This window comes from Falco rusticolus, chromosome 4 (assembly GCF_015220075.1).
Source record: "Falco rusticolus isolate bFalRus1 chromosome 4, bFalRus1.pri, whole genome shotgun sequence".
Lineage (NCBI taxonomy): Eukaryota > Metazoa > Chordata > Aves > Falconiformes > Falconidae > Falco > Falco rusticolus.
The window spans coordinates 103,206,663-103,219,519 of NC_051190.1; the positions used below are offsets into that span (position 1 = coordinate 103,206,663).

General features: G+C 55.0%; 1 protein-coding gene across 1 annotated transcript; it reads left to right on the forward strand.

Annotated features, from left to right (window-relative positions):
* Positions 1–7,976: 7,976 nt before the first annotated feature.
* Positions 7,977–12,635, forward strand: EOMES (eomesodermin). The gene is made up of 6 exons (XM_037385548.1): positions 7,977–8,742; positions 9,050–9,204; positions 9,507–9,628; positions 10,116–10,274; positions 10,365–10,426; positions 10,873–12,635. Exons 1-6 carry the CDS (start codon positions 8,009–8,011, stop codon positions 11,606–11,608), a joined length of 1,968 nt encoding a protein of 655 aa, XP_037241445.1. The 5' UTR covers positions 7,977–8,008; the 3' UTR covers positions 11,609–12,635.
* Positions 12,636–12,857: the final 222 nt, after the last annotated feature.

Consider the following 12,857-nt stretch of genomic DNA (forward strand, 5'->3'; position numbering starts at 1 on the left):
CAGTGCGACGGCATCTCCCCAGGGCGTCCGCGGCCGTGCCCTCCCCAGCTCTGCCGTCCTGCGGAGCGCTTTGCTCGCTTTTTCGCTTTCGGGCCGTTTGCGCAGCCCGGGCTCCGCAGCCCGGCGGGCGCAGCTCCGCAGGTGCGGTGCGGGCACCTTTGAAATTGCCGCTCCTGCACGCGGGTGTCCCGGCCGAAATTCACTGGCAAAGAAAGTGCCTGGTTGCTTCGATTATTTCCTAACGACTCCGCTCGCCTTTGGTCTGGCCGGTGCCCAGATGGGTAATTTTGGAGCCATTTGCGTGCATAACCTTGTTTTGAAGGCGCGGAGGTCTGCGAGCTCAGGTACTTAAAAACGCTTAATGGGAATTAACAGCTGAATGGGGAGCCCTAAGTACCCTGACGCGGGGTCACATGCGACACCGGCACTTCAAAGCGCCCGGTGCTAATCCGGCCGGATCGCCCGCCACCGCCCTGCGCCCGGGCTGGGGCCGGGGCCGAGCCGACCTGCCGCCGGCCCCCCCGCGCCTGGCCCGGGGCGGGGGGCGGCTTCTACCGGCCCTGCCCGCGGCTGCTGCGGCGGGCCAGGCCCGCCCGGTCCGCCCGCAGTCCGGCACCGACGTGTCGGCAACGGCTGGAGCAGCCGGGACGGAGGCGGCGGCCCGCCCCTCCGCGCCCCTCCCCGCCCCACCCCGGCACCGCCTGCGGGGCGGCGGGCAAGGCCCGGCCCGGGGACCGCGCTCCGGCCGCTCCCGCTCCCGCCACCGCCCGCCCCGTCCGCCCGGGGAGGGCCGGGGCCGCCCCCGCCCGCCTGCAGGGCGCTGTCGTGGCGCGGTGCCCCCGCTCCGCCGCGCTCCCTCCCGCCCCGAGCGGGCCTGGCCCGGCTGCGGGGGGAAGATGCCGGCCCCGTCCCGCCCCCGGTAGCAACGGGCCGCCTGTGGAAACCGGGGCGAGCAGCTAGCAAACCCGAGCCCTCCGCGGGAGGGGAACCCCACGGCTATCTTCTCACCTTCCCTGAGACTGCATATGTCGTCCCCGTTCTGCTTTCCGCTGATGTTCATAGCGGGCTCGCCCAACACGGCAGTTATTTAATATGGGGTTCCCTGCTAGGCCGTGCTGTTTGATTGCTGTCACAAATGGCATCGGGTGAAATTCCTCATTGTTTCTGCAATTACACGGCAGCCCACCGCTACTCGCTTTTCCAGCCCCCGGAGCTAATCGTTTTCCCACTGTAAGCCTCATACTGCACACACGTAGAGCGAACAAAACCCCAAACCCTCCAAAACTCATATTTCTCAGCTATTATGTTATCAGCAGGAAATATTTCATAGCTCTGACATCATAAGCCCTGAGCAGCATGAAGTTTATCAGGGCCTTCACATGATGAAATTGTACTTTTTAAAGTGTTGGAACAAAAAGCGGAACACCTTTGTATGGGATTTAAGCTGCTAGTTTTAATTGCTGCCATTTAAACAGTGCAGCTGAATCCAGGTTCTTTCAGTAGCCGCTTCTGATACAAAGCAGGGCAAGGAAGCCAAAATTAGCTGTTTAAAACTGCCTGCAATAGATCTGTAAACACAGATAGGGTCTGTGGCCATCGTACCCATGTCACCGATCCTGCTAGGTTCTCACAGCTCTATTGCATGACTGTCAGGCGGGCAGTGGGCACAGATCTATAAGCCAGTAATTGATCTTTAAAACCAGGGAAAAGGTGCTAGGCATCCCTCATTGAACTTACTGCAGGGTGAAAAGGCAAGCATTTAAGAAAAGCTGTTTGGATATCCCTTGCATGAATAATCATAGAATCAGAATTTAGGTTGGAGAATAACTTTAAGATCATAGAGTCCAACTGTTAATCTAGCATTGCCAAGTCCACTGCTAAACCATGTCCCTAAGCGCCACATCTACATGTCTTTTAGATACCTCCAGGGGCGGTGACTCAGCCACTCCCCTGGGCAGCCTCTTCCAGTGCTTGACAACCCAGTCGGTGAAGAAAATTTTACTAATATTCAATCCAAACCTCCCCTGACTTGAGCCCGTTTCCTCTTGTTCTACTGCTTGTTATTTGCGAGAAGGGACTAACACCCACCTCGCTACAGCCTCCTGTCAGGTAGCTGTGGAGAACAACATCTCCCCTCAGCCTCCTTTTCTCCAGGCTAAACAACCCCAGTTCCCTCAGCTGCTCCTCACAAGACCTGTGCTCCAGACCCTTCACCAGCTCCGTTGCCCATCTCTGGACACACTCCAGCACCTCAGTGTCTCTCTTGTAGTGAAGGGCCCAAAACTGGGCACAGGATTAGAGGTACGGCCTCACCAGTGCCGAGTGCAGGGGGACCATCACTGCCCTTGTCCTGCTGGCCACATTGTTTCTGATACAAGCCAGGGTGATGCCGGCCTTCTTGGCCACCTGGGCACACTGCTGGCTCATGTTCAGCCAGCTGTCACCAGCACCCCCAGGTCCTTCTCCACTGGGCAGCTTTCCAGCCACCCTTCCCCAAGCCTGTAGCACTGCCTGGGGTTGTTGTGACCCGAGTGCAGGACCCAGCACTGAGCCTTGGTGAGCCTCATACAATTGGCCTTGGCCTATCGGTCCATATCCCTCTGCAGAGCCTTCCTGCCCTGCAGCAGATCAACAGTCCCACCTGCAAACTTACTGAGGGTGCAGTTAACGCCCTCGTCCAGACCGTTGATAGAGATACTGAACAGGACTGGCCCCAGCGCTGAGCCCTGGGGAACACCACTTGTGTCGGGCTGCCACCTGGATGTAACTCCACTCACCACCACTCTTTGGGCTCAGCTGTCCAGCCAGCTTTTTACCCAGTGAACAGTACACCCATAGAAGCCATGAGCCATATTTCAAAACATGAAATGTTGCTTGTAGTTATGGTTGAGTTTGTGATCCTAATTTCAGTCTCTTCTTTTCCCTAAGTTTCTACAATTCCATTTGGAGCAAGGAAAGTTGCCTGGAAGCTTAAGCCAATTTAATACATTTCCCATCTCCCTTGTTGTAGTTTCCCCAAATATTTGTCAAAATGACAAAGACTTACGCTTTCCTGAACACACTTTTTCTTTCTTTCTTTAGCCAATAGGGTACCATGGGCCCAGTAACAAAAAGCTGTTGTGGTCTTACCTAGCAAAACTATCCATTGGCAAGAATCACTCCAAGCACTGGATATGTTATGTTAATATCCTTGTCTGTGGTTACACTGCCGTATGTTACCAATTAGGATTGGACTTCGACTAGTTTTGACTAACCACTGCATTTCCCTTTAATTTAAAATCACACGTAAAGATAAAGATTTTTTTAGGTGTTATTTCTCTTTGAAGGAGCACAAAGGAAGTGACCAATAAGGCTGCTTTGAATACCACTTTCTTTTCAGATACTGAGTTGTTTCTTCCAGCTCCTGATTCACTGACTTTGTCTGTTCTTTCTCTTTCATATACCTCAGCTAGAAAACTTAATTCTTTACTTTCTCATTTTTTTTAAATTAGCCCCATACTTATTATAAGGCTTCTGCATACTTATGTCCATTTTTTTAACAGGCATGTCTGTATGCTGCCTTTTTTAAGAAAGTGGCAGCTAAATCGAACTAATTAGCAAAGGGTAAAAGTGCTGTTAAGGTGACACCATCCCCAATTAATATTAAAGATAACAGTTCTTTGGTTTTGTAGGACTATTGATTTCTTCTCTTTGAAGTCCGTATGTATCTGCTTCAGCAAGGGTTGACTCTACTTTTTAACCCATTTGGGTTCAAATTTTCACAACTTCAAAGTAGATTTTAAGCTACACTTGTATCTTCAGGACTGTATACATCTGCACACTGAACACCCCACTTGGCATAAACTAAAATGGATTGATGGTCTTTGCAGCTATAGCAGAACTTCCTTTAATTAGAAAATAAAGAACATTTTCAGTTAATTTAGTCTTCTAACACTCCCACAAAAGAGACGGCTGTTGTCTGCATTCGACAGATGAAACAACCTGGGATAAAACCCTGAAAGGGTGTAGCTGGCTCTTCGTAAAAATAGCCCCTGAAGTTAAGCGGCAAGCTGAAATGCCAAGCCTTGCACAGGCATATTAATACCTCCTTGATTTTTCTGAGCACTGTAAGCACTCAGCAGCCCTGAAAAGAAAGGTATCAAGATTTAAAAAAAGGAAGCACTCACATTTGACTGGCATATGTGAAAAATCTCTGATGCAGTGATTTAAAAAATGACATTATAAGATGGGGAAAGAGTGGAAGTCCCATGAAAGCATTTAGAGGTATTCTCCTTCATTTGCCTAGCCAGATACTCAATGTGTAGTCAGAGAGGAAAAAAAGAGCCAGAATGGATGACTGGAAGAATAGAAAATCTGCAAAATCCCAGCACAAACTTGACATAAAGGTGAAAGTACTGTAGCCCTTTGGGAATCGGATGCTAGCAAATTTAAGAGGTCATCCAGCCACTGACAGCTCCTTTTTAAGCAAAATCAGACAAGGAAGAAAATTACTTCACAGAAACTATTCAAATGTAGCATGTAGAAAATACCTGTCGGTCCTGCTGTGGCAGCAGCAGGACTTCAGGGAAAGAATACAGTAAGGGAACAGCATGACAGGTGATTCTGATAACCAAAAATTTTAAGGTGTCCATATAGACGCAGTGGTGTCTGTGTATATCTATCCATACTTTTAAGCATAACAGATATATATGACTATATATAGTGATATACGGATTTCCATATATGTATACATACACATATATAGGTGTACGACAGCCTGATGTAATAGATTTTATGGTTCCAAATTTCTTTTCCCCTCTTAGGCCCTATGAGCAGGGTACTTCAGCTGAACCGTTTCAGTCGCACAAGTCCAGGCAATCTGTTGAAGCAGGGTGCTGGTTCCCGATACCCTGACCTCCCACGGAAGAGGAAAGGCTCCGTCCCAGCCCGACAGCGAGGAATGAAATACTTCAGCACAGGGTGACTCCACCGTAACTTCGGCTGCAGAAAATGAGCTCTTCTGGAGCAGCTTTTTCAGTCAGAGACGCTCCTAATTTGAATAAACCCCAGAGGCACATTGGAATAAAGCAAGATAACCTGTAACCCTTCAAAGACCTAAGTTTTCTTTCAACGTTCTCTTTGTGGTTTGCAAGTTATTCTAGCAGATTTACAAACCTAACATGCGCATTCTGTTTCGTCAGACTGCTGTTGCTGCAGTGTTTTATCTCTAAGATAACATCTCAAGGGTTGCGGGACTCATTCACAAATCTCCGGTCCCACACATGACTGAAACATCCCGCAGCTTCACACGGCGATGTTCCCCGGCCGGACCCCGGAGAGGTCCGGGACAGAGAGCGAGGATGGAGCCGGCTGGCAGGGGGCCGGGGCCGGGGGGGCAATCCCCCGCTTGCCACCCCGACCCCCAGGGAGGGGACATTTACAGGCTAAGGGAATGACAAATACCGGCTCCCTAGTATGTGGCTGGTGACTGCGGTGGTAATATTAACTTGCGGGGTGCAGGGCGGAATTACAGCCCTTACTGTACCGTACAGAGTGAATGAACAAGACCCCGAGTTCCAGGCGGCGCCCCCAGACCCTCGCACGCCGCGGTGCAGCCGCCGGGCTCCGGGAAGCGCGGCGAGGTCCGGGGGAGCGCCCCGGCCCCGGCCTCCCCTGCCACGGCCGCCGGGGCCCTGGCTCGGCCGGAGCTGTGGGGTGCGAGGCGCGGATCGAGGCCAGGCTGCTGCTTTTCCGAGCTGGGCTGAAAAGAGTCTGGAATCCAGCAGAAAAGAGCTGGATGAATCCGTCGTTCGTTAGGGAGAGCCGCGCACCGGGTGCACTTCGAACCAAAATGGGGAGCTCTTCCTTTCCCAGGGCGGCCACGGTTCTCCCGCCCGGCCTACCCCCGCACCCCCACCCCCCCCCGAGACGGCGCAATCCGCAGGAAACCTGAGCAACATCGAAAGGTTTTGTGCCTTTCTCTGTTATACTCGAGGTTAGTCGAGTTTTGAAGGAAAAATCCCGCGGCACCCTTGAACTAAGCGGCACCTGTCCTGCGGGGATGTTTTAACTCATGGGACCCTTTCACTCTATAGTATCGCAAAACTAACTTAAATCCTACACAGCAGCTTCGTACACTCCCCCTTCCGTCTCTGCCCTAGCCCAGGAGGGGCAGCGCCCGAGGGAGCGGTGCCGGAGCGGAGCGCCTGCCGGGGCCGCCGAGAGCCGCACCGGGGCCGGCGGGCGGCGGGGAGCGCTGCCGAGGCTCAGCCTCCGCGAGATGCTCCCGTTTTGTTTTGCCTTCGAAGCAGCGCAGCCCGCCCGGGGACCCCGCCGTCAGTGCGAGCACCTTGGCGAGCAGCAGCCGGGGAAGGGCAGCAGCGCTCAGCGGCCGTCCCGCTTCGCGCCGCAGCGTCGGGCTCCTCCCGCACGTTTTCGTTGTCTTCCTCTGTCGGACGAGATCGACGCGAAAACGGGGCCAAATGTTATCCCGGAGGGAACAGGGGTTAGGGCTGGGGGGAGGGGGGGCGGTGGTACTTCAGTGCCGGCCGCGATCAGCCCGTCCTCCTCTCCCGCTGTGCGGCCGCAAGCCGGCGGTGGGCACAGCGGGAGCCGCTTCCCCCGACTCCCGGCTGCGACCGGGGGCAGGGACTGAGCCCCGCCTGGCCTCCGAGCCGCCGGTGCCCGTCCCCTGCCCCGGCGGGCACGGCCACCCGCCGCCCTACGGGCGCCCGACCTGCGCCAGAGCCGCATCCCAGCAGCGTTCCGCCCGCGCCCCTGTCCCGGGGCTCAGCGCCGCGACCGCAAGCGTTCGCCGTTCGTTCCGGTTGCCCCGGTGCGGAGCGGCGAGGCGCGGCCCGGCGGGCGAGCGGGGCGAGGCGGGCGGCAGAGCGCGGCCGCTCCGGCCCGGCCGGGTCCTTCCGTCAGGCAACGAAATCGGCGCCGCTCGGCGGGTCTGGTCTAAAATTCAGCCATGAGGAGGCGGCGGGTTCCCGCAGCGCTCGCTGGCGGGCTGGCTGGCGGCGGGCAGGGGGCGAGGGGCTGCGGATCTGGACCTGCAAATCGTTCGCGCGGGCTCTGGCCGCTCCGCAAAATCACGCCTTCCCGAGTCACCTACCCCTTCCCCAGGGCTGTCCCTCACCCTTTGGGGCAAAAGGCTCCGATTTTTTGCGCTGAAAGAAAGCGCCAGATCGACCTGGCACCCGCCTGAATTATAGATCTGCCTTCCCCGTGGGAGACGCTGAAGGGGAACGAGAAACCGAGCGTCGAGTTCCTGCAAACTGGAATTGCTGACCAAGCCCGCCGCTTCCCACACAGACGTCCCAGATAAGGTGAAACGCGTCACCCCCATGCTAACGACTGTGCCCGGGGAGCCGAGAGGGGGGAAGGCGGCTGCTGGGCTCAGCTGAGGCACAAGCCGAATCGTGTGAACGGCGCGACGGCCGGCGGGGGGTGGCGGGGGCCAGTGCGGCCCGCCCCGTCTCAGCGGCCCGGCGATCGCCGCCCGCCCTCCCGGCTGGGTGCCGGTACTGGGAACGGCTCTCCCCCCGCGTTTTCCTTCCCGTCCCCATCCCTCGCTCCCCGCCGTGCCCGAGAGCTGTGCGCCCGGGAGGACGGTGCCACCGCGGCAAAAGATCTTTTTTCGGGGGGAGGGGAGTCGGGCCACCGCGGGGTGATGCGGGCGCTCCCCGTGCTCCGAGCGGCGCGGGGGCACGGGGCGAGCCGAAGCCCCTCCGGTAGCCGGCCGGGGGAAGGGGGGCCGGGGAGGGGGGGCACACACCAGAGTCACAGGTGACTTGTTCCAATTAGTAGCTGTCTAATTAAATTAGTGTCACGCAGCCCAGCCAATGGGCCGGCGGGGGTGGAGGGCGGCGATGAGACAGCCCGGCGCAAGCCCCTCCCCGGCGGCCCGGCGAGCCCGGCGCGCCGGTATAAATCGCCTCGGCGGAGCCCCGCCGCAGCGCTGCGCGGCCGCGGGTCGGGGTGGGCGCCGGACTGTGGGGGCGCTCCGCCACACCGCCCGCCGAGGATGCAACTGGGAGAGCCGCTGCTGGCGGCAGCGGGGGCCCTGCCGGGCGCCCCCTTCTACCCGCTGGAGGGCGGCGGCGGCCGCGGCGCGGGCACTGGCGGCGGGTCCCGCGGGCCGCCCCGGCCGGGCTCCCCGCAGCGCCTCGACCTGGACAAGACGCCCAAGAAGTTCGGGGCGGCCCCCGCCATGCTGGGCGAGGCGGAGGCGGGCGAGCCGCCCTTCGCCCCCCCGAAGCCGGACGGCCGCAAGGCCACCCCCTGCGGGGAGGAGGAGCTGCCCCCGGCCGCCGCCGCCCGCTACTCCATGGACAGCCTCAGCCCCGAGCGCTACTACCTGCAGTCCCCCGGGCCGCCCGGGGCCGAGCTGGGGGGGCCCTGCGCCCTCTTCCCCTACCCGCCGGCGGCGCAGCACGGCGCCGTCTACCAGCCGCCCGGCGGGCCGCGCTACCCCTACGGCTCGGTCCTGTCGCCGGGCGGCTTCGCGGGCGCCGTCTGCCCGCCCGGCGGCCGGGCGCAGTTCGGCGGCGGCGGGGGGTACCAGTACGGGCAGGCGGCGGCCGGCGGGCCCCTCTATGGCCCTTACCCGGCGGCGTCGGGCTCCTGCAGCGGGCTGGGGGCGCTGGGGGTGCCGGCCGCCGGCCCGGGACTGCGGGCACAGGTCTTCCTCTGCAACCGGCCCCTCTGGCTGAAGTTCCACCGGCACCAGACGGAGATGATCATCACCAAACAGGGCCGGTAAGCGTGCAGGGGCTGGGCCGGAACGGAGGGAGATGGAGGGGGCGCCCGGGGCCGCTCCCCCGGGAAGGAGGTGCGCGACCCCCTGTCGGTGGCGCTTCTGGCTCGGGAGCGCTTTCTCTAAAAGCGGCTCTCCCTGTTTCGCCACAGCAGGCGGTCGGGAGGTGCGGCGGGGGTCGGCTGGGGCTTGCCCTTGCCTTCTCGGTGTCACCGGCGCCAGGATGGTCGGAGCACCCCGCTGCCCCGGAGCCGTGCCCCGTTCCCCGGCCCGCCTCGAATGCCGTGTGCTTTTTCTTCTCCTCCCCAGGAGGATGTTTCCCTTCCTGAGCTTTAACATCACCGGTCTCAACCCCACGGCCCACTACAACGTCTTCGTAGAGGTGGTGTTGGCGGACCCCAACCACTGGCGTTTCCAGGGAGGCAAGTGGGTGACCTGCGGCAAAGCTGACAACAACATGCAAGGTAGGCGCGGGTTCTGCGGGCTCCCCCGCGGCTCGGCTTCCCAGAAAGGGCTCCCGCTTCGCTCCCCTCCGCAGGGTCTTCCCCACCCCCGGCATCCCGCTGCGCGGAGTAGTGCAGGGCTTTTAAGGGCGTCTTGCAACTGTTTAGGGTTTTTTTCCACGCCGCGGTGCGTGGGGCTGTGCGGGAGAGGGGACATCGGGGGACCCGAGGTGCTGCCCGGGCGCGGCCCCGCCGCCCGAGCTGCCGGTGCTGGAACAAAGCGGCTGTGCCCGGCGGGCGTTTTACTGGTGTGTCTTCTACAGGCAACAAAGTGTACGTCCACCCCGAGTCGCCCAACACCGGGGCTCACTGGATGAGGCAGGAGATCTCTTTCGGGAAGCTGAAGCTAACGAACAATAAAGGTGCTAACAACAACAACGCGCAGGTAAATGGGGGGGGGGGGGGGGGGGGGGGCAGGCATGAGGGGGGCTCTTGGTGGCTCAGCCGGGGGCTCCCTGGGCTTTCAAGGCTTTACAGAATTCAATTGAGCAGCTTAGATCACTGCTTGTGTGACTTGTTTCCTTGAACTGGATCATGATCTTGTTTTCTTTGCTTCTCCTTATGAAGAGAGTTAGAAATGTCAGAAATGTGTGATTTTCTTTGGTTTTAGCCAATATGTCCATCTCTGGAGTTGCTCAAAAGTGGGAGTATAGCTTATCTTGATCTCCTGCACTTACAGGTTTTGACGTATTGGTAACCTAGTGAAACAGGGCTACAAGCTGTGAATCATCTCCTGCTAGCAGTTAAAATTGCTCTGTTCCTGAGTCAAAAGATTACAATTTACAGGAAAAAAATGTTGGGCTATCAAATGGATCTTTTAATGTTAAATGCAGTCTGTCTAAAGATACTGTCTTTTCTGTGGTCCCTTATAGATGATAGTACTGCAATCTCTACACAAGTACCAACCCCGGCTTCACATTGTGGAAGTGACTGAAGATGGTGTTGAAGATCTGAATGATTCCTCAAAGACTCAAACATTTATTTTCCCTGAAACACAGTTCATAGCAGTCACAGCATATCAAAACACTGATGTAAGTAAGCATGGATTTATAAAATGACAAGAGTGAAATTGTCTTGTGGGTTCAACTTCTCATCTCATTATATTCTGCTTTCACTTTTAGATTACCCAGCTCAAAATCGACCATAATCCTTTTGCAAAAGGCTTCAGAGACAACTATGACTCGTAAGTACACTTTTGTTTTCTCTTGCAGTTGTCTCTGTCTAGGAGAAATAATTCTGGCCTGAAATGTGTGTGGAAGAGTTTGTCTTTAGACACTACATAGTTATGCAGAAATAGTAATACTTCTACTGGCAGCTTTACTAGCTGATGTGCATATTTCAAACAAATTAAATGCCCCTCTAGAAACAACAGATGTCTGTTTGGACAGTTACTATATTGTCTTGACGACCTGTCATGCAGCAGGCTTGTGGATTTTGGTAGAAAGCTTATACTGACAGAACCTAGCTGGCCTGCAGATGGGCAGTAGTGTAACTCCTAAATTGAATAGAAATGAACAGTCATCCAGGTAAACCTAGCTGTGATTCTAATTAAGAAATAATGTGAGCTTCTTCCCATTTGTGTTTTTGTGTTGTCATACTAGAAATATAAATTTCTCTTTTATGTTTTAGCATGTACACAGCTTCAGAAAATGACAGATTAACTCCATCTCCCACGGATTCTCCTAGATCCCACCAGATCGTCCCTGGTACCCGATACAGTGTGCAACCATTCTTCCAAGAACAGTTTGTCAACAACCTGCCCCCAGCCAGGTTTTACAATGGTGAGAGAACCGTCCCTCAGACAAATGGCTTGCTCTCCCCTCAGCAGAACGAAGAGGTGGCCAGCCCTCCTCAGCGGTGGTTTGTTACACCTGTACAGCAGCCCAGTGCCAACAAATTGGACATGAACTCCTATGAGACGGAGTATTCTCCTAGCACCTTGCTCCCTTACAGCATTAAATCCCTTCCCCTTCAGACATCCCATGCTCTGGGATACTACCCTGACCCAACATTTCCATCCATGGCAGGCTGGGGGAGCAGGGGCTCTTACCAGCGAAAAATGACAACAGGATTACCTTGGACCTCCAGAACGAGTCCTCCGGGTTTCTCTGAAGACCAGCTTTCCAAGGAGAAGGTGAAAGAAGAAATGGGCTCATCCTGGATAGAGACTCCACCTTCCATAAAGTCTCTAGATTCAAATGATTCTGGGGTCTACACAGGTGCTTGCAAGAGAAGACGGCTCTCCCCTAGCACTTCCAGCAATGAAAATTCCCCAACTATGAAATGCGAGGACATTAATGCTGAGGACTATAGCAAAGACAATTCAAAAGGCATGGGCTACTATGCGTTCTATACTAGTTCTTAAAGCATCCTTTTATTCCAATTGGCTAATTTTTTCAGGGTGGCCTTGGTTTTTTTTGCATTACAATTGCCAAAAAGACTCTTGCCTTCCACCTTGAATTGTGTGTGCAATTCTAAAGAAGGTGCCAAAGCTTTTTGACTGTTGCAGGTAATGAAGTAGGGAAAGAGCAAACTATGGTAGAATTCTTCCCCTCTTTTAGAAGGAACCACATGCAGGAGCCTAGATTATTACATTGTGGCTTATTTATTGGAGACACTAAAGTGTACAGTTTGGCTTGGCTCAGAGGCCTGATCAAATCTATGTACTCCTGAGCAAGGAAATAAGGGGGTAGGATCTGAAATTTAATTTTCTCCCCTGCCTGCCCTTCTGGGAGAAGGGGGCTGGGTTGCAGGGAGCTGCACAAATGCCATGTTCTGCTTTAGACTAAACTGGCTTCTTCATCCCTTGTCTGCAGCACAGTTAGCAGAGTTGGGTGTCACTCAGCTGAGGCTTTCTTTGGCAGAAGATGGCCAAAAAATAAGGCCTGCTTGCCAGGCAGGATTTTGACTTGAGGATAGTCTTGCTGATGATGGGGTTACATGACCAAATCTGACTTTCTGTAGTTTAGAATTTGCATTAAAGAAAACATGCCTCCATCCCAAAAGCCTAACCTTTATTGAGGTGGCCAAAAAAAGTGTACAGTTGTGTTTTGTCTAGGTACACTGTAGAATATTGTGGAATAATGTATAAATAGTTGACCTATAGCTCTTCAGTCAGAAGGACCTCTGGTGGTGCTTTGAAGTTCAAAAGGCATTTTTTTTTTTGGTTAATCAAACTTAGCATCTGGAGCGTTGCAGAAAACCATTTAGAGATTTCTATTTACATGTATGTAAAGTGAGTTTTTCAGCTGCCCTGTGCAAAACTGGAAGTGATGTAAATTACCCACTCTTCTTGCCTATAGTTTCAGCTATTTTAAACTGATCAGTCCTAGAGCACTGGCACACAAACTTCTCCCAATGAAACTTGGTTCTGTTTGCTTTTTCTATGTACATAGTAGTAATTTTTAATAAATGTGGGGGTGGCTCTCTGCCTCTTCTTTGCCTTTATTGGGTGTCCTAGCTGGGGGGAGAAGGAGGAAACAGAAACCTTGAGGGCTGAGTTGTCTCATAATTTAGCCATCCTTTGTGAAGTCTTTCCTTGCTGCTTTATCCCTCACGCTGTGATCTTTTGGATGCTGTTCTCCGTGAGAGTTGTTTTGGTTTTTTTAATGTTG

Coding starts and splice junctions, on each gene's coding strand:
- EOMES (XM_037385548.1), top strand. CDS start 8,009: ATGCAACTGGGAGAGCCGCTGCTGGCGGCAGCGGGGGCCCTGCCGGGC. Junction 8,743..9,049: donor ATCATCACCAAACAGGGCCG/GTAAGCGTGCAG, acceptor TCTCCTCCCCAG/GAGGATGTTTCCCTTCCTGA. Junction 10,427..10,872: donor TTCAGAGACAACTATGACTC/GTAAGTACACTT, acceptor TTTATGTTTTAG/CATGTACACAGCTTCAGAAA.